This window comes from Histoplasma capsulatum, assembly GCF_000150115.1.
Source record: "Histoplasma capsulatum G186AR genomic scaffold supercont2.2, whole genome shotgun sequence".
In the NCBI taxonomy this organism is placed as follows: domain Eukaryota; kingdom Fungi; phylum Ascomycota; class Eurotiomycetes; order Onygenales; family Ajellomycetaceae; genus Histoplasma; species Histoplasma capsulatum.
The window spans coordinates 943280-970370 of record NW_025544802.1 but is presented as its reverse complement, the minus strand read 5'-3'; the positions used below and the strand labels follow the sequence as shown (position 1 = coordinate 970370).

The following is a 27091-nucleotide window of genomic DNA, read 5'->3' as shown; positions in this document are numbered from 1 at the left end:
CCAACAGCGAATCTCCAGAGAAAGCTGGGCAAGAGCTGATGATCTTCATCAGCTATTCTGGGGCTGAGGTCATCCGTTGAGGAAAGTCTGTTTCATGGCTCATGCGCTTGCTTGCAAGGGTGGGCTGGAGTGTCAACTTGGGTTCAACGTCCATAGCTTCCCCCATCTGCCTATTCATGGAATTATGTAATCCCTATTTTTTTCCTAGCGGAGATAGTTATTATGATCATTATTGTTATTATTATTATTCCTATTCAAGGTAAGCAGCTGCAATTGATGTGTTGTGATGGTCAGGGTAATCTCTACCGTTCGTCTGCACAATGTTTTCGACGCTGAAGATAGAACAAGCAAAGGCCCGTATTGTTTCCCTTAGTGCTCTGATAGGAGAGAGTGGGGTTGTAAAGGTGGTCGCCGTAGGCTTTTCATTTCCTTTCACTGGTGAAGGTTTTACATATATGTATGTACTGTATCTATATTTTCAAAGTTCCATCGATGATTCTTATTGGTCATCGCCATATCGCTGCCGATAATAAACGGATGAAGGTTTGAATCAGTTTTCTGCAAATAGGAGCCAAGAGCCAATGTAACTAATGACAGTATCATACTATCGCATGTATACATGACGATGTTGTTCGTCAAGCAGATTTCCTTTACGTGATAGGAAGCCATTGTCAATAGCAAATTATTTTTCCCAGAACAAACTGTGGCAGCAGAACACACGGCACATGTAGGTACTCTGCCCGTATACTTATACTGTACTGTCTGCCCATCCCATCCACAGGCACACATGACCATTGAAAAGATCAAAACCTGGGATGTGGGTGGAAGTCTATTACCCTGCTGAACTGTGGTTTCGAACCTACTTCTCCTTGCCTATTGGTGTGTGAAAGGTCGTTGTACACATGAAAGACCCTTTGATGTTGATCGGACCAAAGAGCAAGAAATCTGCAACAACAGAAGCAAGTTTGGCTACAAGACATGAAGGAGGAGGATGGCTGGAAATACCATGCGCTAGTAATTAGGTCGATAAATCCCACTCAAAAGGGTTCACGTTCAGGTTTTACTCAGGCAGTTAGGGTTTGATGAGCAAATGCCCTAATGCAGTCTTTCGTCTTGGAGAAGTGCATTCTACCAGCTTGAGAGTTGAACCAGCCTGTCGATGAATGAAGTCAACCCTGCTTCTGCGACCTAACTGCCAATGAATTTCTCTCCTGTGTAGTAGTCAACCTATCTTCTAGACAATGCGGACGTGAAACCTGAACCGGTGGGCATCACATCCGCTTTTTGCTCAGACAGCGTATCTCGTTGTCGCATTTTATGCTGATAACGCTTAGAGAAAAACAAGTAAAAGCCTCTTTCCAACTGCACGTTTTGCCGCTGTGCTTCTTGAAACAGCCCAGGTTTCTGAGACAATGCATCAGCAGAGGAAAAATGTCGTTGATATTGGTGGAGAGACCTCAGCGGCAGACGAGATACAGGTCAGCGCCTCCAATGGTGAATGCAACACAGGTGATTGGCTCTCGCGCTTTGGTTGTAATCCCTGCGTCTGGAACGAGGATTTGCGCCTCCAGCCGCCGCTCACTGGATGAGGATGTTCCTGGATCTGATTCCCTGCTGTGGCTTGCTTGTCGTCCTTTTACAGATAATATTAAAATCAAAGAATAGATGAATGGAACAACGAATCCGTCAAATAGCAGCAACAACGACGATAACTGCCTTGATTAGTTTTTTTTCCCTTTTCCCCCCTCTTTGCTGTGGACTTGTCGTCGATTTCGAATTGTGTGGTTGGGTGTACTGTTAGTTATGTATCAACAGGGTAAGCTCGGTTTTGATAAGCCATTATTATTGTGTGCGCAGAGGGAAACGCTGCAGAAAACGGCCACGCACAGTGAAACTATCCCAGAATTAGCTTGTCCTGTCCAATCCGCGCCGTCGCTTAGAGCATGGCTCAGGTTGATGCCTGAGCGCCCGTGGGGCATTCATGGCCTTGTCATATTCCTGGTTGGCTGATGCTCAAACATTTTCTGATGATGCTATGCAAGCTTTAGCGACGCAAGCTATGCAGTTTGTGAAACGAAAAATAGAATGTACTGTGCAAATTCCGTGGACACACTTCTTGCGCCTCATCAAAAATATGCTGATGTGGATTCAAGCGCGCAAAGCCAGCAAGTTTCTGCTGCTGTGGAGGGAGCTTTGCGATTTCAAAAACGCGAAATTACCAGGTAACGACGGTGGGTGTTGGTGTATTACGATAGCTCAAGACACAGCTCACTGGCACGAAATATCCCTGCAGAGCTGGGGTATTTTACAGTCCTCGTACCAAAGATACCCAAGTGAAAGCCAAGGCCAAAAAATTGAGCGACCACCTCCAAAGCGGGCTCTTCAGTACATGCCAATGTTTGGATGTCTTCTGTTGCATCTGGAGCAGGACCGAGGTTCCGCCGGCCATACAAGATGCAGTGCTGGGCCGCCATGTCTTCATTATGCTTTCCTGCGTCCGGAAGGTTTTGGTTCCCAGCACCTCTGTCCTGGTTCGTGGGAAGTGTATAATTCGGTCCCGGGATTCGGGAAACATCTGCCTTTCCTCTTCCCCTGGTTATTTTTCCACCCAGTCTGCTTGTACGGTACGGATACATCGTACGCAGACGATAGCCGTGGGTTTCCTCTGTCGAGACTCCCAAGTGCTGTGGAGCCCGTCACCTCGTCCCATCCTACGTACGGAGCACAGCGGAACCAAGAGCTCTGTATTTATATGTTACAGCCTTACAGAGCGGTGACCAACCAATACGCACAGCGTACGGAGGGGGAAGACGAATTGGAGTAGCCCGTATTGGCGTGTACCGTACTCCGTATACGCTAGGGTTAGTGGCCCTGCTCTGTATTGTCGGGACCTAGGAACCCGCGTTGGGAGGGCGCTTAGCATGCTTAGTGCCGTGGCGTCGGAAGTGGAGTGTAAGATACCGTAATAACGCAGTACCGTTTTGTGGGGTATTGTGTAATCTGGGTATCCGTCCCATAAGCCGCAGCCCAAATCCTCCCCGATTCCCAGCCTGGAGCCGCTGCCGAGTCGCTCTGACGTTGGACCAACCACGACCTCAACCTCACCTCTTCTCCCTCCCTCCTCTCCCCCAACTGCTCGGATTCACAGCCGCCCCTGTTCAAGAGTAAATCTGACCCTTTGGGGATTCCGCTTCTCTGCAAGCTTCGTGAAACGGGTTTGGGATCAAATTGTCGGCGGTGCTTCAGCGACGGGCAGTCCTGGCTCCATGTGTCCGCTGGCGCAATTGGAAATCAGTACGGATCCACCCTCTTCTTCTCCTTATCTTGTCCAACTATCGTCATCCATAACATAGTTGCCGCCCACCTTCCTGGGTCCTGCGACGTTCCTGCGACGTGCTTCGCTGTTTCCTGTTTCTCTTGCCACGATAGACTATCGCTCCATGATAACCAAGAGCATTCATTCTTAGATCTAAGCTGAGGGGTGCAAAAGACTAGAGAGAAAAAAAGGCTGAGGGATACGCTGAACTACTAGGGACATTAACGCTGGTCGTGTAAACGGGTGTTGCAAGACCGCCCTTCCTTCGACCTTCTTCCTGCTTTGTTCTGAATTTGTCGCAGCTACGGACGATAAGCTCCTCCATTCCGGCAGCCAACGCCCCACCAATTGCAAGGAGCAAATAGGGTTTCTTCTTATCGATAGATGGGTTTGGATGGATTAATTTCGACTTTTGCTCGCAGCAGTGCCCAGTGCGTTTCTGGTCGCTCATAATCTGCCCATACTTTCTCTTTTCAATCGTTGAATAAACCTCCTCGAGTACCTGCTGGTAAGCTTGCTGTATTCTTTTATTTTTATGCGGATATGACTACCTCCTTCATTTAAAAGCTCCCATTTTTGAAACACTGAGAGAGTTCCATGCCATCAATTTACACGATTCTCCGGAGTTAATTTCTAATGCCCTAACGAATACCGTTTACTAATCCCCGCCCCCCATCACAGGTTTTCCTGCTATACGACAGTCTTGCGCTTGGAGTTAAGCGCTGAGCCCTTCGTTCAAATCATTAGGATAGAGCACGGCTCTAAACCGACACCCGCCATTCGCGGAACAGCAGTCACTTTGCATCCTACATTCATTAGTCTGGATAACGAACCGGAGAAAACGAAGAACGTGTCCTAGGAATTTGTAGTTCGAGTACCATGTTGTCAGATGTCATGACGAGCCAAACCTCCGCCGACTCCCAACCTGGGCACGAGCTCGTTTCGATCAGTGAGAGTACGTCTACCACCACCGGTAAACGTAAAGGAGCCGTTTACTCGGTAATTACTTCTTTGCATATATAGCTTCTAATTTTGCTTTAACAGCGCCTCCATCAAAATCCGATACAGCTGTCGACAGTGGGAAACAGCAAACTGAAAATTCCGATATTCCTCCACCAAAAACCGATAAACCTAGGCCTCATGTTTGCACAACGTGCGGCAGATGTTTTGCCCGTCTAGAGCACTTGAAACGTCATGAGCGGTCTCATACCAAAGAAAAGCCTTTTGAATGCCCAGAGTGCACCAGATGCTTCGCACGAAGAGACCTCCTTCTACGACATCAGCAGAAGCTCCATATGACGTCCACCCCGTCATCCCGGCCTAAAACCGCGCGACGCGAAAGCACCAGCGGCGCCGGACCAGGATCAACTCGGGTCCGCAAAAATTCCATTGCTAATAATGGGAACACCGGCAATAATATGAGGCCGCGAGCGAATACCATCAGCCATCTGGATCGTTCGTCGCTTGGGATCATCGGTGTTGGGAATCCACCTAGTTCAAGACCGCCTCATCTCACTCACACCAGTCACCCGAGTTTAAGTTCGATACCTGGTCTTCCTACCTACGGATTTCGGGGCCTTCCTTCCGAGCAGCAGAATATCAACAACGGCTTGACAAAACTAGATACTGGCATTCCTATGGACCTGACTAATGGCCTGCGGACCGCTCCTGTTCTTGGTAGTTTCAACGAGGCAAACTTCGGGGACATGATATTAAACCAGGAAAACAATACCATTAACCCTGCTCAATTACATTTTGGATCGCCTCACCCTTTTGGTAGTGACACTGCGACATCACCCTTCCATCAAACATTTTCGGGCTTGCCCTCACAGAGCATTATCGACGATGATCTCAACCCGGACTGGCTGCACGGGTTTGAGAATACAATGACATTCGCCAACGCGAATGAGTCCGCGATTGATGGTTCGTCACCTTCAGCCATGAGCACAGGAAGTCAAAGCGGAATCAGTGAAGTGATGTTGGACGGATCGAACCAAGCAGCGGTGAGTACCTCAGGTCCATGGTCCAATCCTCCGCTTGTCCATTCCCAAACTTCGAACAACCAGTTCAACCTAGAATTTACGTCCCCTTTCGCGGATATTCAATCCGAAACTGTGTCGCCTAAGTCCCTGCTTGGACAGAACCATTTTTCTGACCAGTCGTTCTCTGCTCGACCTACGAGGATTCAATCTGGATTGTCTGGAGTACCAAACAATATTTTTCATCCCCCATTGGTCACAAACGGAGATATAGGGGATTCTTCCGGAACAACCGGACATAACAACTTTGCACCCAATTCCACGTCGTCGATGTCCACGGAAACCATTACCGAGTCCACTCGCCAAGCTCTACTGGCTAATCTACATCAGCCTTCGGGTATCTCTCATCGTCGATTCTCCCAGCCAACAAACGCCCAATTTTCCTGCCCCAGCACAATCCCCCGTCAACACTCTGTTAACAGTAACGCATATGCTCTTCCGAGTACAATTGATCTCCAACGTTACATCGCAGCATATGTCACCTATTTTCATCCACACATGCCCTTCCTCCATATTTCCACTTTGGATTTTGATTCTCCCGAATACTCTGGAAGCCTAAAAAATCCTAGTGGACAACTAAACTCTGGATCGCCTCCTGTTGCTGGGGGAGGATGTTTGATTCTCTCCATGGCAGCCATTGGTGCTTTGTACGAATTCGAAACCGCGACATCCAAGGAACTCTTTGCATCTGCAAAAAAAATGATTCAAGTATACCTTGACGAGCGGAGAAAGGCAGACATATCTGCTGCACTTAACCGATCAAGCTCCCCTCGCGACAATTCCGTTCGCAATACTCCACTATGGCTAGTTCAGGCAATGCTCTTAAATGTCATATATGGGCATAACAGTGGTGACAAAACCTCTGCTGACATTGCGAATACGCATTGCGCTGCTTTGGTTAGTTTAGCCCGGGCTGCGGAATTGACCCACCCCATAATGGCCGAAAACCTCCCTCCTGATCAACTTGGATATACCCCTGGAGGGGGTGATATGCATATGGATGGTATAAATGCCCAAGCGTGGCATGACCATAGAGAATGGATGCGGTGGAAATTAGTAGAAGAGCGAAAAAGAACACTTTATGCTATTTTTACTTTGTCGAGCCTTTTGGTTTCTGCTTACAACCATTCTCCGCCGCTTATGAACTCGGAAATTCGCCTTGATTTACCATGCGACGAACAACTCTGGGCTGCAGAATCCGCTCAGGCTTGGGCATCATTAGGTGGAACAACGGCTCATCATAGGGAAATACCGTTTTCTGTGGCCCTGACAACGCTCCTTACCGCTAGTCACCGACGACAATCGGGCTCCCCGCAACAAACGCATTTTAGCGCAAATGCTCCCGGCGACGATCACCCTCAAAGCGATGTGAAACCAAGTACGTTTGGCTGTTTGGTACTGATACATGCCTTGCATAACTATATCTGGGAAACTCGACAGCGACACATTGGCCGTCCTTGGACGCCACAAGAGACAGAGGCAATGCATGCCCATATTGAACCTGCTCTTCGGGCTTGGCAGGCGGCATGGAGTGCCAACCCTAGACATAGTCTTGAGCGGCCAAACCCGTACGGCCTGGGACCTCTATCGGCAGATAGCATACCTCTCTTGGACCTTGCTTATGTTAGATTATTCGTTAACTTGGGTCGATCCAAGGAAGCGTTCTGGCAAAGGGATTGGAACGGCATGGCTGACGAACTGGCAAGAGGAGCGGAAATTATTCAACATGCAGATGACCCTAGAGCCGACTATCCTTCCCAGGACCACCGGCTTGAGGGAGGAAATCAAGCCGGCGGCAGGCGAGCTTCCATTAGTGAATACGGCGTAGCAGATTTGACACTCACTGGTAACGTGAATCAAGAACATAACATGCAGAACAATATTTCGCAGCAGCAGATAGAAGCATCAAGACGCGAACGTCATCTTCGAAAAGCAGCGTTCTACGCGGCTGACTCGATATCTATGTCTGATAAGTTAGGAAACACCTATGCTGAGTTCACGTCGCGGGAGCTTCCTATCCAAAGCGCATTGTGTGCGTTTGACTGTGCCCAGATCTTGGCCGAATGGGTAACTACAATTCAAGAACGCATTGGTCCGTATCTCGGGATTTTAGGACAGGATGCGATGGATTTGACCCAAGTTCCCGGAATAATGCTACTGGAAGACGAAGATTACAAGCTGATTCAAAAGATCCAAGAAATCCTTAGCAATGTTGAGGTAAAAATGAAGGATGTTTCGCATCATCCTGGTACATCTGGAAACGAGCCATCTAATTGTCTGCCCAGCTTGGTCGATGGCGGTTTTGGTACAAAGATTCTGTTCTCGACGGCTTACCTTCTGGACAGGGCGGCTGTTTGGCCAGGTGAGAATATCCACTAATTCGAATACGATATGTTCTTCATTTTCTTTTGCTAATTAAATTTCTATCCTGTATTATACAGTTACAAAATTGATGGCTCGGGCCCTCGAGACTCAGGGACTCCGGATGAGAGAGAGGGCGCAAAACTCGGTTCTTGCTGGATAATCAGGGAAAGGACCAGCAAAGCATAATACATACCAGCTTCTTGCATACTGGACATTGAGTTGACGTCGCGACCTCGATTTTTTATCATCTATGATGATGGGTTTTGGCCAGTACAACTACTCCTGTCGTTGATCGAGACAGCTGTGCGTGTCATCCACATTGGGGTATGGACCCATTCACGCCATACTTACAGAGCAGTTTTGGCGTTTTGCACCAAAGCCGTCTTGGTTGCTGCTCATGCGGCCGGGTGACTTTACAATCCAGGATCCCATAGAAAGTGTTTCCACCTGCTTAAGGTCTTCCGGAAACACTGCAAGTACTCGAATTATTACATCATAAAAAAATTCCCCTTTTCCCACTCCCCGCGTTCCGGATTAACGATTACGAAGATTTACGTCTTGTCATGCCATGGTACAGGGTTCGGTCTTATTCATCACAAATAGGCGGTTGGGGCTATACAAAGACAAAATATTTTTACTTTATTGCAAGAATAAGGCTGGTCTTTTCCATTTGTTACTTTTTCGGATACGGGAAACAAAAGCACAATGGGAAACATGGGGAAAAAAGAATCGAAAAGGCTGGGAAAGCATGCGGCTCATTTCATTCACTTACAGCATCGTGCTTCGCATTGCATACATACCTACACGAACACTTAATATTCATACATCGGGATCCTTTATGCTCGCTACTGGTGATGGCCGGGTAGATTTTCTGTTTTTCGTGGGGTCTTTTTTGTTTTTTTTTTTTTTGTTTTTTTGCCTTCATCCCCTCCCGCCACTCATCCTGATTTCCGTTTGCTTTGAATGTACCCCCCCACCCGCGATTATATAACACTTTCGATATATTGCCGATGCTTGAATTGTTTTTTCCTGACAGTTATCTACCTGGCGATCTACTTTATTCTCACATCTTGCCCCCACCCATGTGGTTCGAACCCCGACACGCTGTCAGTTAAGTTATGCATGCATGGTTTTGTCTACGGGAAGACTCGGTGTTTAATGTCATGAACTGATGAATTTTTTTGACTAGGTATATCGATGTATCATGTTTTTTTTTTTTTAAATTTCTTTAATTCTAATCGTTTTTCCCCTTCCGTCGATTCTTATGATTTTTTCCGCTGAGGTTTTTTGCATTTATCTAGTAGTTAGTTACTGTTTGTGATTTTTATACGAGTGTTGCAAGAAACCCTTTTTACCACATAAGGGATTGGAATTTCATGTCTTAACACTCATTCGTTCAATGGATCGCCTTCTTGTGCAATTGCTATCTCTTCCACCGCGTTGACCTTTGAGCCATTTGATTAATTTGACATCATCTGCCCATGGCCTCCCGGACAAGGTTCCTTGATTTTTTATTTTTTTATTTTTATTTTTATTTTTTTTTTTTTGCTTACTTTCCCCATTTCGCTTGTCCTCCCTTCTTTTGTCTTATATATATCATTCTCATTTCTATCTGCGATCTGATTTTCTCGAAGTCTCGGTAAAACGTACTACATTCCCCTATTGAACTTCTGAACTCTTTTTTCTTTTTTTTTTGCGTCAAAGTATTTTTTTTTATCTCTTCTTGTATGCAGATACCCCTTCTTTCACGACAGGTTCGAGAATGCAAGCTATAATACTACAAATCGTGCGATGCAATTTTGGATTTTTTTGGGGGGTCGGGGAGGCAATTAAAAAATATTGTGAGAAAATTTTAACTACTCCTTACGTTGTTAACTTGTGTTAAGAGGTGTAAAATGATGAAGGCCTAGAATATTATACAGAAAATGAAATACAGAACCTCCGATCAGTTGGGAAGATGCTCAAATTTCAGAAACAGAATGTATAATTAACAGTTAGTTTGGCCTGCCAATGCAAAGATATGCTTTACATATCAGTTCAAGTAATTTACTATCTATATATACCTTAGGACGTCGAATTTGTCTTCACTCTCAGGATTGACTCTTGAAGAGCCGTGATTTGCTTTCTTGTTCGATTTCATCGATGTAACATGACTGGACTGAGTGTAGTGATGTGAATCAGATAATTATGGTATTTATACCCACGTACGGAAATATTTTCATTTGATTTGTCTATAATTCTCAGGAGCAACCACCAAAGTATCCAAGTATAGATAATGGCCAACTATGCTTTCGATGGATCCCCCACCCACGTACCCAACCATAGAATGACACACTACCTTCCTTTCCTGGGAGCAGTAGATATAGTTCGATGATGCCATCTACTACACAACAATCCTCTCGAACGAGTACTTCCCCACCGCCTTCCGTCTCAAATACCCGATCTCACGCTCAGTTCGCGCTACCACCTCACCCGTCATCTTCCGGATCTTAGTCCTGCTCACCTCTTCACCAACCATAGTGGTGGATGTACCAGCTATACCCGCACCGCCAGCAACTTGCACTCGCTTAAGAGACAGAGGAAGCATTTGGGTATCACTGTTTAGCTGCCCCTCAGCAACAGTGACGTTATCAGTATCATATATAAGGATTTCAGCACCGTTGTGTCGTTCCTTGCGCTTCAGGCGACTGCCACGGGGTAAGGTCGGGGATGTTCGATCAGCCTGATTTTCCTTATTGTTCCTATTGCCCCTGCCAGCACCAGCGGTGGCTGTTTCAGCGTATCTGACAAATTCTCGCACAATGCCCTTGAGATATGTTGCCTCTTCGATGCCGACCAGCACAGCTGAGATCTCGGATTTCATGTCTGCGATTAGGCTTGCTTCGCTGTCCTCTGCACCCGCGAATGCGGCGGCGGAGATCCAGCCACTTGGCCCTATGGCGTCAATACAGGCGGTTAACACATTGACCATGGTGGGAAGGTTGAGGGTGGGGATTTTGGGGTCGGAAGAAAGGGGGCCCTCTGACTGTTCCATGAACCGTGAGGTGTAGCCCCCTGTGGCCAGGGAGTGGCGGAGATGGTGGATTATAGAAACTGTGTCGGAGTTGGAGAGGACAGAGCGGATTGCTTGGGTCACTTTGTGGATGGGGTGGCAGTTTAATTTCGTGAGGGATAGGTTTAGGGCAGCGATGACGTCTGTTATGGTGGTGTCAATCTCAGGAGTGGTGGTGGTGGGTTTACTCTGGTTTTCAGGGGTTGTTATATGAGGGTTATTTTCTTTAGATGGGAGACCAGCTTCGGTGATGTTTGTTGGTAATTCTTCTTCTGATCTGGGTTGATGAAAGCGGGCGAAGTCAAGGAGGATCTTCAGTGCATGTGCGAGTTCGGGGGGGTCGAGATTTATCGGGTTCTGTAGCACTTGCAACAGTAACTTGATTGAACGCTCATAATCGACGAGGGCTTGTACCAGTGAGCCGCTTGGGATGGGTGGCATCTGTTTTGAGTTCATCGACTGTCGAAGAGCGGTCCGAATGCTGTTGAGGCTCAAATTATGGGAATTTATAAGCCAACGGAATGTTTGATGCGGCATAAAAGAAACGACCAGCTTCGAAGTCTTTGGGTCAACATCATTGACCCTTGAAGAAAAGATCTTCCCAAGCAGGAAGGAAACCTTGTCTGGGTCCACAAAATTCGCTGATGACGGTAGATGTTTAGGTTTGTCGTCCTCGCCTGATACTGGGGCTCTGCAGAATGCATCTTTTATAACATTATCAAACTTTACGGTATCCTTAGCTTCAGCTAGGGCTTCAAGCTGCTTCTTGAATTCAGCCCACCGAGCAGCTTCGTCAGGTTCAGAGAGACCCACAGGCCGCATGTGATTCACTCGCTTTGCATCAATTTTTCGTACCGAATCTGATTGCAATCGAATTCCTTTACCAAGTGCATTGATCAAAAGCCCATCACCAGACTGTTTTAGAGACGCATCTCGGTCATGAGACGATGAAAGATCAAAGCCAAGAAGTGCGGATCCACGTATCGCAATGGCAATTCCAAGCTTCGAAAAGTAGGAGACAAAAACTATAGGTACTCTATCTGTATCTGATTTTGCGGCGATTGCAGTAGATATATCCATTAGCGAAAAGTCGGCTTGGATTGTTTGGTACCGTGCGTTATAGATTGCAATTGATGATTTGCCAACACAGATAACAGATTGCGGAGATATTCGCATGATTGATGAGAAGGTTTCATTGGGAAGAATCATATGAGACGATATTTCAGGTGAGTATGGAGATATATTGTAATTTATAAACCCATTATTAAAAGATAAGGAGAGCCCACTAGTGTTAGGGTGGAAGCTCCATTGCAGAGACTTGGGGTCGAATGGCGTTTGTTGCTCTTCGGAGTTCGGTAGACGAATAGCCATTAGGTGTCGCAATCGCTTTGCGTGATTCGTTGAGAAATCATCTTCTGCAGCGCGAGCGGGTAGAGAAAAAATGTTTACGTCGAAGTCGCTGGGAAGCAAGTTCTCTTTGTGAAGTGGCCGGGAAACAAGTATTAGCACTGAGGATTTGCCCGACTCCGTTCCAATCTCATCACCCATTACCATCGCTACGATATCCTGCCGCTTCTTAAACAGCGACTTGCGTGCGTCATCGAAAGCCACAAGAAATGCAGTCTGGATTTCATGTGTAGTGGACCTTTCAATCTCTGTAGTTGGAAGGGTATTCCACTTTTGAGTCTTGAGATCCGGTGAGAGCCTGCGAACCCGTCCATCTTTATGAACTACAAGTACATCGAAGGGATCCTGTTGATTCTCTGCTTCTAGGGATGCGGGAATGATGCCAAGGAAAACAATAGGACTTCGGGAGTCTTTCAGCTTGAAAGAGGTGTTGGAAATGTTTAACGCATTATGAGCACTAGCAGTCGACTCATCTAGGAAACATTGCACTTGATTCTCCGGCTGCTCTATGGCACAATAAGTTTGCCTTCTTGTAACTGTATTTGAGTTCCGAGTCGACTTCTGCCGCACTGAGCAGGGAGGACATGAAAATGAAGACTGCGGCGGAATTGCATAGGAGGTGACCAGTTTTGGGAATTGAACCTGTTCATAATAGGTTAGCGATGTATCAAAATGAATGGCAAGTAAAGGAACATGGCCCTTACGTTGTAAATATTCACGCTCTCGCCGTCGATAGCGGCCACGACCTCATGTCGTTTCCTTTTCTTGGGCCCCGCTACACCGTGAACTTCACCTAATTGGCATTTACCAGCTGAAGCACCCAGAGCACGTGGCAATTGGGCAAGGACAAAGGGTGCCTGTAGCTCCATATTGCGAAAAACGCCGTCCTTTTGATGCCGACGCAACGGGGATATAGACCTGGAGACATGAAGTTTGTCACTTTTAAAAAATATTGCAGTTTTTCTGCCGGCAATCGGGGCAATATTTTTCCGGAAGTCCTCCACGCTAGTCAAATCCGGCATCGAAGCTAAGGCAGGATACGCGATTTGGCCGAGACGCGGCAGAGAAATCGCGACGAAGCAACCCGGAGGGATTCCAAGGTTGTTTTCAACTGCATCCGCGGACAACATGATAGATCTCATTGCAGTGCACCTACTCCAGTTTCACATTATCTGAGTTTGTAATCCCTCTCAATCTTAGCAAGTCCCTCTTTTATTCAATCCTGTTACCATTCGGGATTCGGCTCTTGACAATGCAACAATTCTCGAGGGGATTGAATGGCTGCTATCACTCTTGAAAGGGTCATGGGACAGCATGACCAACGGACCTTGCACCCGTTCTTTGGGAAAGGTTGGTGGAATTCTGTGTCATTTATGATAGCCTGTTAACCTTCTCAAAGGCCCAAAAGATACCGACCTCCCATCGTCTGAATGCAAACTTTTACGATCCCTGGAGCCTGAAGGTAGAGTGCCGGTTAGGGAAGACACTGTCAAAATATTGATAGATCCTACATCTGGTTCAGATCGCCTCAATCAGAGCTGTGAAAAGCCTTCAGCTCGTGGCAGCAGAAAGAGGGACAAGCAATTACAGCTCCCGCTCACAAGCAATGTCCACGAGCCCCAACCTATCACGGGAGACGAGGATGTCAATGGTAGCCGGAAAAAGCGCCGCAAAACATACACTCCAGAATCTGCTGGACAGGTCATGGAGGAGCCACTATGGCAACATACTGTTCAGCAAAATCCGGCGCCTTCGTTGGGTGCACAGCTAGAGGCTGCTGCTCGCAACGAGGCTGATGCTGTAGAACAACAATCCGGGAATCAAAGCGGAGTCGAGTTGCCCGCAGCGGTTATGGTTTCGGAGGAATTACAGAACCAGCCATCTTCATCCTCATCAGTTAATATCCACCCGAAGTCCGATGATCCTCCTATCAAAACATTAAGGCTAAACCCAAACGGTAAATTATTGAATTCTCCAGTACGATCCAAAAGCACACCTCGGGATCCTGACGGGCCGAACAAAAAGAAGAAATCTGTTTCTCAGAAACGAAGCAAAAAACATTCTGTGTTGGTATCTTTGGGTTATGGAGCCAACGAAGAGTCACGTTCCTCGATAGGCCAGCAAATAAATGAAATAATTGGTGGTCGGAAACGGTATCCTTTATCAAGGGATGTTGTCTGCGATCTTCTCCCTAGTCATCCACCCCAACAATCTTCGAAGCCTACGCATCCATTTTTCCTTGGGAAGGCCGCAGCGCAGATAACAGAAGCGCAATGTGAACAGGGTGAGGATATAGCTACCGACCGCCTAGCATGCGCTCAAAATGGCCGAACAGCCGCTACTAATCGACTCTCGGACCAAGATCCCCAACATAGTCAACAAACCTCGAACCTGTCACAACAGGGGAATTATTCCAATGCGACAGCAGCGAAAGCACGATCACTTCTTCCCCAAAACATAGAGCCCACCGATCCCATTTGGCCCCCGAGGGGGGCTGTCCATGTACGTGGGCTTCCACCGAATGACGATAACAACTTTTCGTTTGTGGATTTCGAAGAGAGAAAAGCAAAAGGCTTGGTTGCCTCAATACCAGAATATGAGAATATCCTTTGTGTTAAATCACAACTCTTCTCACATATTATCGGGAGCGATATAAGATCCGCAGTATTAAGATCCCCAAAGAAAAAAATATGCACTCGTGACACATTCATGGGAATAGTCATGAGTCGACTTGGTTTGGCTCCAATGCCTACGGAAATGATTGGCGAAAATGTTCACCGTCAGCGAACCTCAATACCGTACACGTCGCACCCTGCAGTGGCTCAACTTCTCTCTTCGGTACGATCATCAACGACTGCTTTCGACAAGGGGGAATCCGATGACTCGCCCTGGACGCAGAAATATGCACCTAATGGAGCAGATTCCGTACTGCAGCTGGGTACTGAAGCCTTGGTTCTGAAAAGGTGGCTGCGAAATCTCACCGTGTCGACAGTAAGCAGTGGTGCTTCCGAAAATGATGGAAAGCAGACGAAAAAAATTCCTGGTGAGAGCGCAAAACGGAAGAAAAGGCGAAAAAGACCAAAGGATCTTGATGAATTCATTGTTTCCAGTGATGATGATGCACCGCCCCAAATGGATGAAATCGGTACTCCTAACGATGAGGACGAACTGGCTGGCGGAGTTACTATATCTAATAAAAGGACCGTCGTTCGATCCGATAGTCCAATCGGAGACACTAAATCGGTGTTTGAAAATCGTTTAGTGGCTAATTCGATACTTATCAGTGGCCCTTCAGGTTGTGGAAAAACTGCGGCTGTCCATGCAGTAGCCAAAGAACTTGGATTTGAAATTTTCGAAATAAATGCCGGAAGTCGTAGAAGTGCCAGGGACGTTGTCGAACGTGTCGGAAACATGACACAAAACCATCTAGTTCAACTCCTTGGACAAGTCAACGACAAGTCCCGTACCGCACCTTCACTCAAGTCAATGTTCTCCACGCACAACAGTGAACCTGGAAAGCAAAGCACCGTGAAAACCTTTTTTGGAAGGAATATGAACACGCCAGAGACAAAGCGAGAGGACATGGATGATGAGCCTGCGTTTAGCAGAAGAGGACCATTGCCGAAAGCACAACCGAGCCAGAAACAGTCTCTTATTCTCCTTGAGGAAGTAGACATCCTCTTTGAAGAAGACAAACAATTCTGGAGCGGTGTTCTAACGCTCATTAGCCAGTCTAAGAGGCCGGTTATATTGACATGCAACGATGAAAGGTTGGTTCCCCTTGAGCAGTTGAAACCACATGCGATTCTTCGATTTCGCCAGCCCCCACGAGACCTCGCAGTTGACTACCTCCTCCTCCTTGCTGCTAATGAAGGGCATATTCTGGATCGAGAATGGATATCCGAACTATACACTGTAATGCGTTTAGATCTTCGTGCAGCCATCATGCAGTTGAATTTTTGGTGTCAGATGGGTGTTGGGAGTAAAAAGTCAGGCCTAGACTGGTTGACTATGTTGCCCGTTCGACATAATAACCAAACACATGAGGATAATCGTCCTAAGATTGTGAGCACGGACACGTATGTTCATGGAATGGGGCTTGTCTGCCAGGACCTCACCTGTGATGATGATGCTTATGAACGAAGGAGCCAGCTTATGTTCGAGTGTTTAGGCCAATGGCAAATAGGTCTTATGGACTGGCATGAATCGAACATGCATCGGGACGAGTTACGGGGTCATGATGGCCAGAGTCGCCTTGAAGCGCTGGTCCAGGAAAGTCAAAAGGCTGATATGATGGCTAACCTCGATATGATTTGCAGAGGTTCTCCTGAGTCCCCTACTGATGTAAGTTAATTGTCAAAGACTTACCGCAGGAATAATTCTAACTTCTTCCACAGGATGTCTTTGACCTTTCCTGGCCTAAAATCACTAGTAAACAGCGCTCCACGTACACAGATGGGTATAAACTGCTACAAACGGATCTACTGGCTGATTACGCATGTCTGGCAACAAAAATCGGTGTCGCAATGACTGTTTTATTGGACAACTCCTTCCATGACTCCTCACCATCCTCCGACGAAAACACCATTATCCAGCAGACCCTGGAAAAATTCTCTTCTCATAAACCTGTATACTTAAACCAGTCCATTCTACGCAACACCTTCGAGCCGATAATCGATGATTCGGACCCGTTTAACGCTCCATCTGGCCGTCAATCCTTTTCGTTTGATGGCAGTACAGCACCAATTTCCGAAGACCTAGCACCGTATATCCGAGCAATTGTCGCTTTCGATTTACGGCTCGAGCAACACCGGCTAGCCCTTAGCGGACCCCTTCCACATGACTCCAAGAGTAGCAAAAGGATCCGAACGACTAGAGCTAGCCTAGCAGCTCTTGAAGGAGGTGATAAAGCAAGTGTACGCAAGGATAGGTGGTTTACGGGGAAACTCAATACTAGCAATGTCCTGGCTACGGGATGTCCGGAATGGCAAGACGCACTTAGATGGAAGATTCCAAGGATCTCTGTGAGCGAGGGCGGGAACCAATCTATGGACGAGCAAGACGTTGCAAGCTCTAGTGAAGGAGGAATATAGTTTTTTGCATATGTTTGAGACTACCATATATGAAAGGATAGATAGCGCCTTGGCTGTGTATGAATTAATGCTTTCTTATTGCTAATAGAAGTTTATTGACATTTTCTCCTGGACTATAGGACTAGTGTGAGACTTCAAAGCATAAAATTGTGGACTTGAAGATTATGGTAATTGGGAAATTCTCCTTTGAACCTACTAGTAAAGGTCCAATTTTATAACCAGGATCTAGGGTGTACTGTACATACATACATACATAACTAGTTGGCGAGCGAAGCATTCTTGTATATTGTAAATATAATTTAAGAGCTATCGCTAGAATGCCACGTGACCACACCTGTTTAAGCGGTGCTGCGCCTTGACCTTGCCCTGGCGTCTAGTTACAATAAACCAATCTTCCACCTCCATCACTATATCTCTCTCTTCTAGTCTCAAATCATAGCTTACTCTAGTTAATGATTGCTAACTACTATTTACAGTGGATTAGTACTCTTAATTATTTGTATATTCTTCTATGATATAGCACCTGGCCTCCAGGATAGTAGATGCATGATACTTTATGCTTATATAACAGGTCATAGCGAGTGAAGCATGCTTGTAATAGTTAATGAGTCCCTGCTTCTGGAGTAGTTAGTTAGTTACACATATTGCAGCGTACATGAGCGGCTTGAGCAGCTATTGCTCTTGATTCTGTGGAAGGTACCCCGTGATGTGGCTTATCTAGAGGCTCTTTAGCGTCAAACTACAAATTCCTCTCCACTGCCGCAACCACGCAGCAATTAACTCCGTCTCCACCAGGCAGCTTGATAAGCACGTCCTTGAAGCCCTCTCCATTCTCGAACCCACGATCAGGCTGAGCGGTGAGCATTTACAATTGACGTATATTGCTACTCTGGAGTACTAGCTTCATTATCCGGTGTGATCTGGGTAGGACTTAAATCACAACCAAGTAACCTCCCCCTCCCACCAAGAACCCAGCTTCGACCTTTCCCCCCTTGCTACCCGCAATATGTCCCTCTTTGGTACGTCTCCCGAAGATTCACCTGTGGCCAAAGCCACTTCTACCTCCCGCTCCAAACCATCCTTGTTTTCAGATCAGCCGGCCTTGGGTGCAACCTCATCAGCCGCCCTATTTGCCGACGAGGCACAAGGAGGTTCCTCAGCATGGAACTCGCCAAATCCGAAAAGGGCCGCGCGCCACGAACTTGTCAAAATGCTATTACCAGCCTCAGAGGTTCCGGAAGGGTACATTGATGCATATGATGCAGTGTTGGATTCGGGGGATAAACTTGGTGCTGGCATTTCTGTCATGGGGGCGAGGAAAGTCCTGCGAGATTCTAGTTTGAGCGCAGAGGAACAGGCTACAATTCTGAATATGGTCGCCCCTGGTGGTCGCGATCTGCCGAACGGGCTAGGGAGAGGCGAATTCAACGTTTTGCTTGCTCTGATAGGTTTAGCCCAGGAGGGCGAAGATCTCACTTTTGATACGATTGACGAAAGAAGAAAGAGTAAGGATCCATTCTTTCACTCGTTGAATGTTGTTTTGATCTTCTGTAAAATTGCAGTGGTGACGTAAACTCACGCTAATCGATTCTCTTATGACATTCTAGGACTTCCCAAACCTAGCATACCATATGTCGATCGGTTGAAGTCCCGCCACAGCACAGCGATAGCACCACCCGAACACGCAGTTCCTCTCCCCCACCAGCCGTCACAGCGTCGGATGACGCAAGGGTCATTTGGGGATTCTGATCCGTGGGGAAGCCCCGCATTGCATCGCGGTCACAATCATTCAATTGAGAATGGTATTGGAACTAGCCCAGGTGTAAACGGGTTCGTCGCGTCTTCACATTCTGCTACGAATGGTTTCGCTCACAGAATTTCAAGTACACATAATGCCCCAGCCGATTCCGCTACTGAGGGTGATCAATCTGCCGGACAACCCAGCGAAAATACCCCGGGAAGTGTGGCGTCTGGTTGGGGGGAGAATTTTTCTAACCCGGCCGGTGCCGGTTTTGGATCCACAGGAAACTCTGGGCTAGGGGGGGAATTCGGACAATCCGGAGATGATCAAGGAAACACCAATCCTAATAATAATATATCTAGGTCCATTGGGGGTGGCAGGATCAGCTCGCATGGTGTAGAAGAAATAATCACGATTAACATGCTGCCGGAAAAGGAGGGCATGTTTTTTTTTCAGCATCGAAACTACGAGGTCAAATCCTCACGGCGAGGAAGCTCTGTAATCCGGAGATATTCTGATTTTGTATGGTTGGTGGATTGTCTACAAAAAAGGTATCCTTTCCGGCAGATACCACTTCTCCCTCCAAAGAGGGTTGCAGGTACGTTGTAGGCTTGACTTCAAGCTTTAAAAATGCTCACGAATTCTTTTATCAAGTCAATGGCACTCACCTCGCAGCGGACTCAAACTCCTTTCTCGACAAGCGACGAAAGGGTTTAGTACGATTCACAACTTCGCTTGTTCGCCACCCTGTTTTGAACCAGGAGCAACTGGTGGTGATGTTCCTAACCGTTCCTACAGTATGTGATGAAATTGGAGACATTTTCCCCAAGCCATTTAGCTGTTATGATGGTACTAAAGCCCAAACTAGGAGCTGTCCGTCTGGCGAAAACAAGCCACCATTTCCGTTCAGGAGGAATTTGCAGGCAAACCACTACCTCCGGATCTTGAAGACTCCCTCCCTCCGACTTTGAATGAGACCTTTGAAAGAGTTCGTTCTGGAATCAGGCGTTCAGCTGACATTTATATCAACCTTTGTAATCTACTTGACCGCCTTGCGAAACGTAACCAAGGACTTGCCGCCGATCAATTCCGGGTTTCCAGAGCCCTACAGTCTCTGACCGATTGTACATCGGACACATATGCTGTCGACACCAACGACGTGCCGCTGTTGAACAATGGCATTAACTCCACAGCCAAACACCTCATCGCCAGCCAGGGGTTGTTAGATGACGAGGCTCGAGCATGGAACGACGGAGTCCTTGAAGACTTCAAGGCTCAGCGAGATTGTCTCGTGGCTATGCGCGATCTATTTGATCGGAGGGACCGCTATGCCAAGGACAACATTCCACAACTTGAGCGGAGGATTGAAAGCAATGAGAGGAAATTGAAAGAGTTGCGGGCTAGGCCTGAGGGGGTTGTTAAGCCTGGGGAGGTGGAGAAAGTTGAAGATTCGATTATCAAGGTAAGAAAGAAATGTCCTGTTAACAGCTTGGTTTTCCTTCCCACTCCCCACTCCCGGCCGACCAACGATCTGCCCCTGGTTATAAAAGTGGAATGAAAAAATATGCCCATAAATTAGTTCTACATGACCACACCAGTAACATGGACTTTTCTTTCTCTGCAGGACAAACAATCTATCGTCCAACAGCATGCGAGGGGCGTGTTTATCAAGGAATGTATCCGTGACGAGCTGCTGTATTTCCAGATGAGCCAATATCACATCAGCCGGCTGCATCAGGACTGGAGCCAAGAGCGGGTGAAGTATGCCGAGCTGCAGGCCGAAAACTGGCGTTCTCTGTGCGAAGAAGTCGAGGCAATGCCTACTGCTGAATAGAAGGATGGACGGACTATACCGAGAACGACAATGCATCCTACCACTGACCTCTGAATAGGGTATGTTTTGTGGGTGTTGATCGAGGGTGTGGATGTGAATATGGTACATAGAAAGTTTTCAAATTTTCCGTTGTCGGACGTGCTATACATTTGATCGTCTCTCCTTCATCGTCTTCATCTTCACTTAGCCTCTGTCAGTCGATATTCTTGCGTATTGTCATTTAACCTCAATTCCCCTGTTCGTATAGTCCGATTTTGATGTCACCGAGTGCCACTCTTCTTTCTTGGCCTCTGTTTATCTATTTCTGATATTTTGTTTTGTGTTGATAACGCTCTTTTTCAGGATTACTTGGATAGTATTGTCATTTCTACTCGCTCGTATCAGCTTTTTTGTCTTTTTGAGTGCAAGTTTTGCTGAGGTCGAGTCTTGAGGACCGGTTCCATCTTTTTTAATATTTTCTTTTATACCCACCCTACCCAACTGACCTATTTCTTCAAATATTTTACACAATTTACGTTCGCGCGCTCTTCTGCGCTGTGTAAACGAGACGATTTAATTGTACTTTTTTTTTGGAAACCCTGGGCGTGGATCAAATGGAACATCTGCTGCCTGGATAGCCATAGCATTCTTTCATTGCCTCTTATTCCAAATGGAAAACGCATCTCATCCACTCCCGACAATTGGTATTAATTATATCGAGGAGGGAAAAGTCGTAGGCGGCTAGCAAACTACGTGGCGGCGCCGCGATGACATGACGACATGAACGATATATATATCTTGTTGCTACTGATACACAACTGATGCGCATATTACCATTTGCGCTCTTCTACCTAAAGCATTAATCAACAGATAGCCGTGACCCATCTTCTCCATATTGCTTCCTTGATGGAACGAAAATCAAGCAATTGCCAAGTGCCATGCAGCGAGACACGATCCCACATGGACAGGCTGCAGCCAAGAAGCGTCCAAGACTGGTGGCGGGTGGTTTTTGCATACAGATTCCTGAGTGCCAAACGTGGGACACAACGTGGGGTCTCCCTCATGCAGATGCAGTGTGATACGTGACGGCCCAAACGGCGAGAGTAAATTCGTGGGCGACAATGGTCGTTATTGTCACCGAAAAGGCAACAACAGTTGAAGATAGAAATTGTTCATCCCGGGCGCAGAAGGCCTTGGCAGCCGCTTAGTTACCCAGATTAGGTAACCCGGCGAATAGTCGGTTAATCATGCAGTTAACTAACTACTTCTACTTGAACCAGAACATCTGCTTTGCGAGGACTCTCTGTGCTGCGCACAATCATCATCTATTCTTCCAATCGACAGGCGGACTGGTTGCATCTGCGGTCATCGGTCCCTGGTCTCCAACTGGTTATCCAATCGATGCAGCCCCGCCCGACAGGCCCTACTAGCCAGAGGGATAAGCATTGGCTGGGACTCGTTCGCGAATGATGGGGAACCAAGGCACACTAACAGACATCGCGCGGGGGGTCGCCACCATTCCAACTGGCCACTGATTGTCGCCGCCGTCAGCCTCGTTTCTTCTGTGGCCCGAAGAAGTGCCTCCGCTCCTCCGCTCCTCCGCTGATAACGAAATCACTTTACAGAATACCGCTCTCTCCTTCTTCTCCCTCCCCTTCATCTACTTTTTGCAAGGCGAGATTACCTTGCAACGGGGGGGAAAAAGAGAGAAATTAGACACCTCTCTCTCTACACATTCTTTTCTCCTTACTAACCCTGTCTCTCCACTTGCGGAGGAGCTGTGGTAGATCATCCATTCCCATTCGTTCCTCACGTATCTTCGCTCGCCCGGGTGCTCCCGCGTGTCAGCGCCACCAAACAGCGAACGTCGAATTTTCGTTTCGTGTTACGAGAAAACGGAGTTTTGGATGTCTTATTCTGAAGGATTATGTCCAGAGGCGTTTTGGAACTTGATATTTCGGGAAGAGCTGGCACACCGCCACGAAGGCTTGTTCTTGGCCTCGGTTAGTGTGCATTCGCAGGAGGCATTGGAGTTGCTGAGAGCAAAAATAGAAAATACTTGAAGTTCCCGGGAACCTCAGTGACGAAACAGGGCGGAGAAACAGCGAGTGGGAAAGGACGTTGTGTGAAAAGTTGGGTGCCTACGATTCCCGCTTTCACTTTTTGAGTGAGCATTTCCACTATCCTCTCCTCCTTTTTTGCTCCATAGGCGGGCAGATATTGAACCTCGGAGAATCTAGGTCCTCTCGTGCTTTTTTTGGCCGTTGTCGAGTTGGAGAACCTGCGATCATGGCGTGGGAACATCTAGCTATCGATAAGCCGCACGTGGCCTATATGATCCTGGGAGGGTTTACCAGCTTGTTTATGTTGTGTTCACTGTTCGTCAAGGAAAAACTATACATTGGTGAAGCTACCGTGGCCACACTATGCGGTGTCATTTTCGGTCCTCACGCTGCCCGCCTCTTCGACCCGATATCCTGGGGAAATGTGGACAAGATTACGCTGGAATGCTCCCGCATTGTGCTCGTCGTTCAGTGTTTTGCCGTCGGGGTCGAATTGCCCAAGTTTTATATGGAAAAACATTGGAAATCGGTTGTCCTGCTTTTGCTTCCCGTCATGACTTGGGGATGGCTCATAACGAGCCTCATCATATGGTGGATGGTACCACCCTTGTCATGGCTCGAAAGTTTGGCTTGCGCTGCATGTGTTACTGCTACTGATCCCGTCCTAGCGTCATCAGTGGTTGGTAAAGGGAAATTCGCAAAGCGTGTGCCCAAACACCTTCGAGATTTGCTCTCTGCAGAGTCAGGCTGCAACGATGGTATGGCTTTTCCGTTCATCTACCTCGCTGTTTACCTCATTGACTACCGACCGGATTCGAAGAAAGTGGCCTTTCATTGGATTTGCTTTACTATCCTTTACGAATGTATTTTCGGCGCGTTTTTCGGGTTTATGGTCGGCTACATTGGCCGTCACGCTATCAAATTCGCCGAACGGAAGAGCCTCATCGATCGAGAGAGTTTTCTTGTGTTCTACTTCGTACTGGCTTTGTTTTGTGCTGGTTCCGGCAGTTTGCTGGGTATGGACGATTTGCTTATCGGCTTCTCCGCTGGGGTGGGATTCAGTAATGACGGATGGTTTACTGAGAAGACAGAAGAATCCCACGTTTCCAATGTCATTGATCTACTACTCAACTTAACGTATTTCGTTTATTTTGGGGCAATTATACCGTGGCAGCAGTTCAATGCTCCAGCAATTGGTATGGTGCCGTGGAGGCTGGTTGTGATTGCTATTTTCGTGATCTTTTTCAGGCGGATTCCCATCATGTTAATGTTGAAACCATTTATACCTGACATCAAAACATGGCGAGAGGCGCTATTTGCAGGCCATTTCGGCCCAATTGGTGTAGGGGCTATTTTCGCTGCTATTCTCACCAGGGCAGAGTTGGAAAATGGCTCAACTCAACCTCTTGCAGAACTGCCAAGGCCTGGTGACGAAAACTTCGCAATTGTCACTGTTATTTGGCCTATTACGACGTTCTTGGTGATTTCATCCATTATTGTCCACGGATCGTCGATTGCCGTTTTCACCCTCGGAAAGCATATCAATACCTTGACCATCACAATGTCCTATACGCAAGCTAACGAGGACGGCCCTTCATGGATGAATCGGCTTCCTCGCATCCAAACGCAATCAAAGGCGTCAATGTCCTTACGCAAAGAATCGATGGAATCGGAGTCGAGCGGGAGACTTCCGGAATTCCCTCCTGGGACTCTTGGTCCGGTTGGATTTCCCGGGAATTTATTACGGCGTCAGAGAGAAGATGCGGAAAGTGAACCGAATAGTCGCGCATCTAGTCGTAGGCCTCCAAGAAGACGGAAAAGAGGTGCGGGTGGGCCGATTAGCCAGTCTGCAATTATGCCCCAGAGGAGGTTGGAGACCCCTGGTGCTCCGAAAATTGAAAGCAGAGAAGAGAACAGACCTCCCTTGGAACAACGCGAGTCGACAACTGAAATACCTGGCATGGAAGTTTACCGTGAAGGCGACAAGATAATTATCGAAGATGAGGAAGGTAATGTTGTAGATACTGCCGATTATAGCCACTTGAGCCCTGAGGAACAATCGCACATTCTGCAACAGCATCATCAGCCTCGCCAAGATCGAATCGGAGAGTTGCCACTATCCAAGGGTCAGGCGGTTGAGAAACACGATAGTGAATGCTCTGGCTCTGCCGCCGATGGGAAGGCCGGAGATACTTATGAAAGGATTAAAGAACGACTCCCTGCATGGATCCGTGGTGGCCGAAGGCTCACAAAAGAATCCGAAGGCGCAGGACCAACACAGAAACCAGATGACGGACGACGTCGACCCGCGAGAGCATATCAATTTGGAAACACAGTCATTGTCGAAGATGCAGATGGCGAAGTTATCAAGAAATTTACTATCCCTCCTGATGAGAAGCCAATGAAGGATTCCGAGGAGGCTGATTCTAGTAACCCTGCAGAGGTGAATCTTCCATCGTCCATCGAGCTTGAGCCCATGCGACGAAGGATATCCCGCGTGGGGACCTGGATTGGCCTTGGAGAGCCTAGAGAAGGAGGCGAACCCTCCTCGAAGAAAACACAACAAACCGAACGTGATTCGTCTGATGATGAGCGTCTTCGATTCACCGTCACAAGGCCAGACCTGATGACAAAGCCCGAAATGGGTCTCAGAATGGGCAAGCAAGATTTCATCAAACAGATCCGCACACTTGACCCAAAAACCCGCGCGGAACTACTCCATCACTCCTCCACTCCGGAACAGATGAAAGCCGCCCTCCAAAGGGAGCGTGCTCGTTCCGGCCACTTGGAACATCAAGACAACCGCGACTCCCAAACCACTAAAACAACAGGGCAAGAACGACAACAAGATGACACCCGAGCACATCAACGGGGCCTCATAGCCGCCTCTAGTGACAAGGGTGAAGAACCAGGTTGCTCCACTCCCCCATCCACCACGCGAAACCCCCGCGATTCCGAAGATGATGGCACCGAGCGAATCCCACCGTCCCAACGACGCCAACCAGCCGGTCCAACCATTGCCATCCAGACCGCTCCCTTCCCACAAGCATTACATGACAGTGCAGAGACACCGGCTGAGCGAAAACGCCGGCTGGCAGCGCTGGGTGAATTGCAGGATCAAGCTGATGATGATGATTGGGGTGGCACGGAATCTCCGGGCGGAACTCGGGGTCGGACTGGCAGACGTGGTCGACGGCCTGCGGCCCTCGAGGATCCGGATAGTGAGGATGATGGGGAACCCCGTACTGTGAAGGGCAAAGTGCAGTTTGCGGATGGGACGAGACCGGCGAAGAAAAGGGATGGGGCCGGTGAGGTGGTTGTCGCACCGCCAAAAGCGTATGTGGCTGGCTCGGGAGCTGCTTCTGAAGCTCCTGCTAGCGATGGGAACGAAGGAGAGGGTAACGGTGGTAGTGAAAATTCGGGTATGGGAGGTCCTCGCGAGAGGAGTGGGAATGGGACTGGCTGGAGAGGGCATAGGCCGCATGTGTCATGGGGCGGGGAGACGGGAAGGAATCTGTAAAAAGCGCTTCAGGGTAAGGGTATGGTATCTTCTGAGTACAAAATTAAATGGTTGGTCTGTGATTTCGATGAGCTCCTTCTATTATTTTTTTTGTTTATTTTAGATTCCTGATGCCCCCTTTGTTATGCCTTGATGATGGACTGATATGATTTATGTTGTGTGTGCGTGTGTTTTTTTTTCTCCTTTTTCTCTTCTCTTCTTTTCTTTTCTTTGTCGGCTGTTGCCTTAATTCTCTTTTTTTTTTTGCTTTCAGTTTCTTTTTTAAAAACTTTTTGCGATTTTGCAATTTTCGAGTATATTTTGTGACGAAGTTGACTCCCTTTTCCATTATCCGCCTTTTCCCCCCTTTCTACTGGTATGCCCGGGCTACTAGTCCATCCGTATGTGTATATGTGATGATGATGGCATTTGATATAGAATTGTATACAACGCCTCTGTTTCTGTACTTGCATATATTATTACTTAGCCGCAGCTCCTCGGTAAAGTTGCAGGCGAAAGTTGATTCTTATAAATTTAGCGCTGAATCCTGTATTAGAAAAGGTTATAGATAGTAGATTACATACATACAGCTTGATCATTGGACAGACGAACAAAATGGGAAGTTTTAGATGAGATTCGTTGATCACCGACCTGGCCCCTGACCTTGCCCCTGAACGCTCATGTCAGTTATTTTATATAAATGT

The 27091-nt window shown here is 47.4% G+C and overlaps 8 protein-coding genes across 8 annotated transcripts; 5 read left to right on the top strand and 3 right to left on the bottom strand.

Annotated features, from left to right (window-relative positions):
* Positions 1 to 320: 320 nt before the first annotated feature.
* HCBG_01539 (uncharacterized protein) lies at positions 321 to 1589 on the top strand (the record flags this gene model as incomplete). Its single annotated transcript, XM_045428589.1, has 4 exons — positions 321 to 413; positions 782 to 817; positions 1223 to 1264; positions 1335 to 1589. 4 exons carry the CDS (start codon positions 321 to 323, stop codon positions 1587 to 1589), a joined length of 426 nt encoding a protein of 141 aa, XP_045290375.1.
* A 657-nt stretch (positions 1590 to 2246) lies between these two features.
* HCBG_01538 (uncharacterized protein) lies at positions 2247 to 2636 on the bottom strand (the record flags this gene model as incomplete). The annotated part of the gene is made up of 1 exon (XM_045428588.1): positions 2247 to 2636. One exon carries the CDS (start codon positions 2634 to 2636, stop codon positions 2247 to 2249), a length of 390 nt encoding a protein of 129 aa, XP_045290374.1.
* A 289-nt stretch (positions 2637 to 2925) lies between these two features.
* HCBG_01537 (uncharacterized protein) lies at positions 2926 to 3767 on the bottom strand (the record flags this gene model as incomplete). Its single annotated transcript, XM_045428587.1, has 2 exons — positions 2926 to 3275; positions 3530 to 3767. 2 exons carry the CDS (start codon positions 3765 to 3767, stop codon positions 2926 to 2928), a joined length of 588 nt encoding a protein of 195 aa, XP_045290373.1.
* Positions 3768 to 4195: 428 nt separating this feature from the next.
* On the top strand, positions 4196 to 7879 carry HCBG_01536 (DNA binding regulatory protein AmdX; the record flags this gene model as incomplete). Its single annotated transcript, XM_045428586.1, has 3 exons — positions 4196 to 4271; positions 4340 to 7717; positions 7797 to 7879. The coding sequence occupies 3 exons, from the start codon at positions 4196 to 4198 to the stop codon at positions 7877 to 7879; spliced, it is 3537 nt and encodes a 1178-aa protein (XP_045290372.1).
* Positions 7880 to 9907: 2028 nt separating this feature from the next.
* Positions 9908 to 13098, bottom strand: HCBG_01535 (uncharacterized protein; the record flags this gene model as incomplete). Its single annotated transcript, XM_045428585.1, has 2 exons — positions 9908 to 12820; positions 12883 to 13098. The coding sequence occupies 2 exons, from the start codon at positions 13045 to 13047 to the stop codon at positions 10103 to 10105; spliced, it is 2883 nt and encodes a 960-aa protein (XP_045290371.1).
* Positions 13099 to 13492: 394 nt separating this feature from the next.
* Positions 13493 to 17377, top strand: HCBG_01534 (telomere length regulation protein elg1; the record flags this gene model as incomplete). The annotated part of the gene is made up of 3 exons (XM_045428584.1): positions 13493 to 13528; positions 13559 to 16522; positions 16576 to 17377. The coding sequence occupies 3 exons, from the start codon at positions 13493 to 13495 to the stop codon at positions 17269 to 17271; spliced, it is 3696 nt and encodes a 1231-aa protein (XP_045290370.1).
* A 900-nt stretch (positions 17378 to 18277) lies between these two features.
* On the top strand, positions 18278 to 21315 carry HCBG_01533 (sorting nexin mvp1; the record flags this gene model as incomplete). Its single annotated transcript, XM_045428583.1, has 6 exons — positions 18278 to 18776; positions 18879 to 19101; positions 19375 to 19610; positions 19667 to 19809; positions 19881 to 20474; positions 20637 to 21315. 6 exons carry the CDS (start codon positions 18278 to 18280, stop codon positions 20844 to 20846), a joined length of 1905 nt encoding a protein of 634 aa, XP_045290369.1.
* A 1799-nt stretch (positions 21316 to 23114) lies between these two features.
* Positions 23115 to 26408, top strand: HCBG_01532 (Na+/H+ antiporter Nha1; the record flags this gene model as incomplete). The annotated part of the gene is made up of 1 exon (XM_045428582.1): positions 23115 to 26408. One exon carries the CDS (start codon positions 23115 to 23117, stop codon positions 26406 to 26408), a length of 3294 nt encoding a protein of 1097 aa, XP_045290368.1.
* Positions 26409 to 27091: the final 683 nt, after the last annotated feature.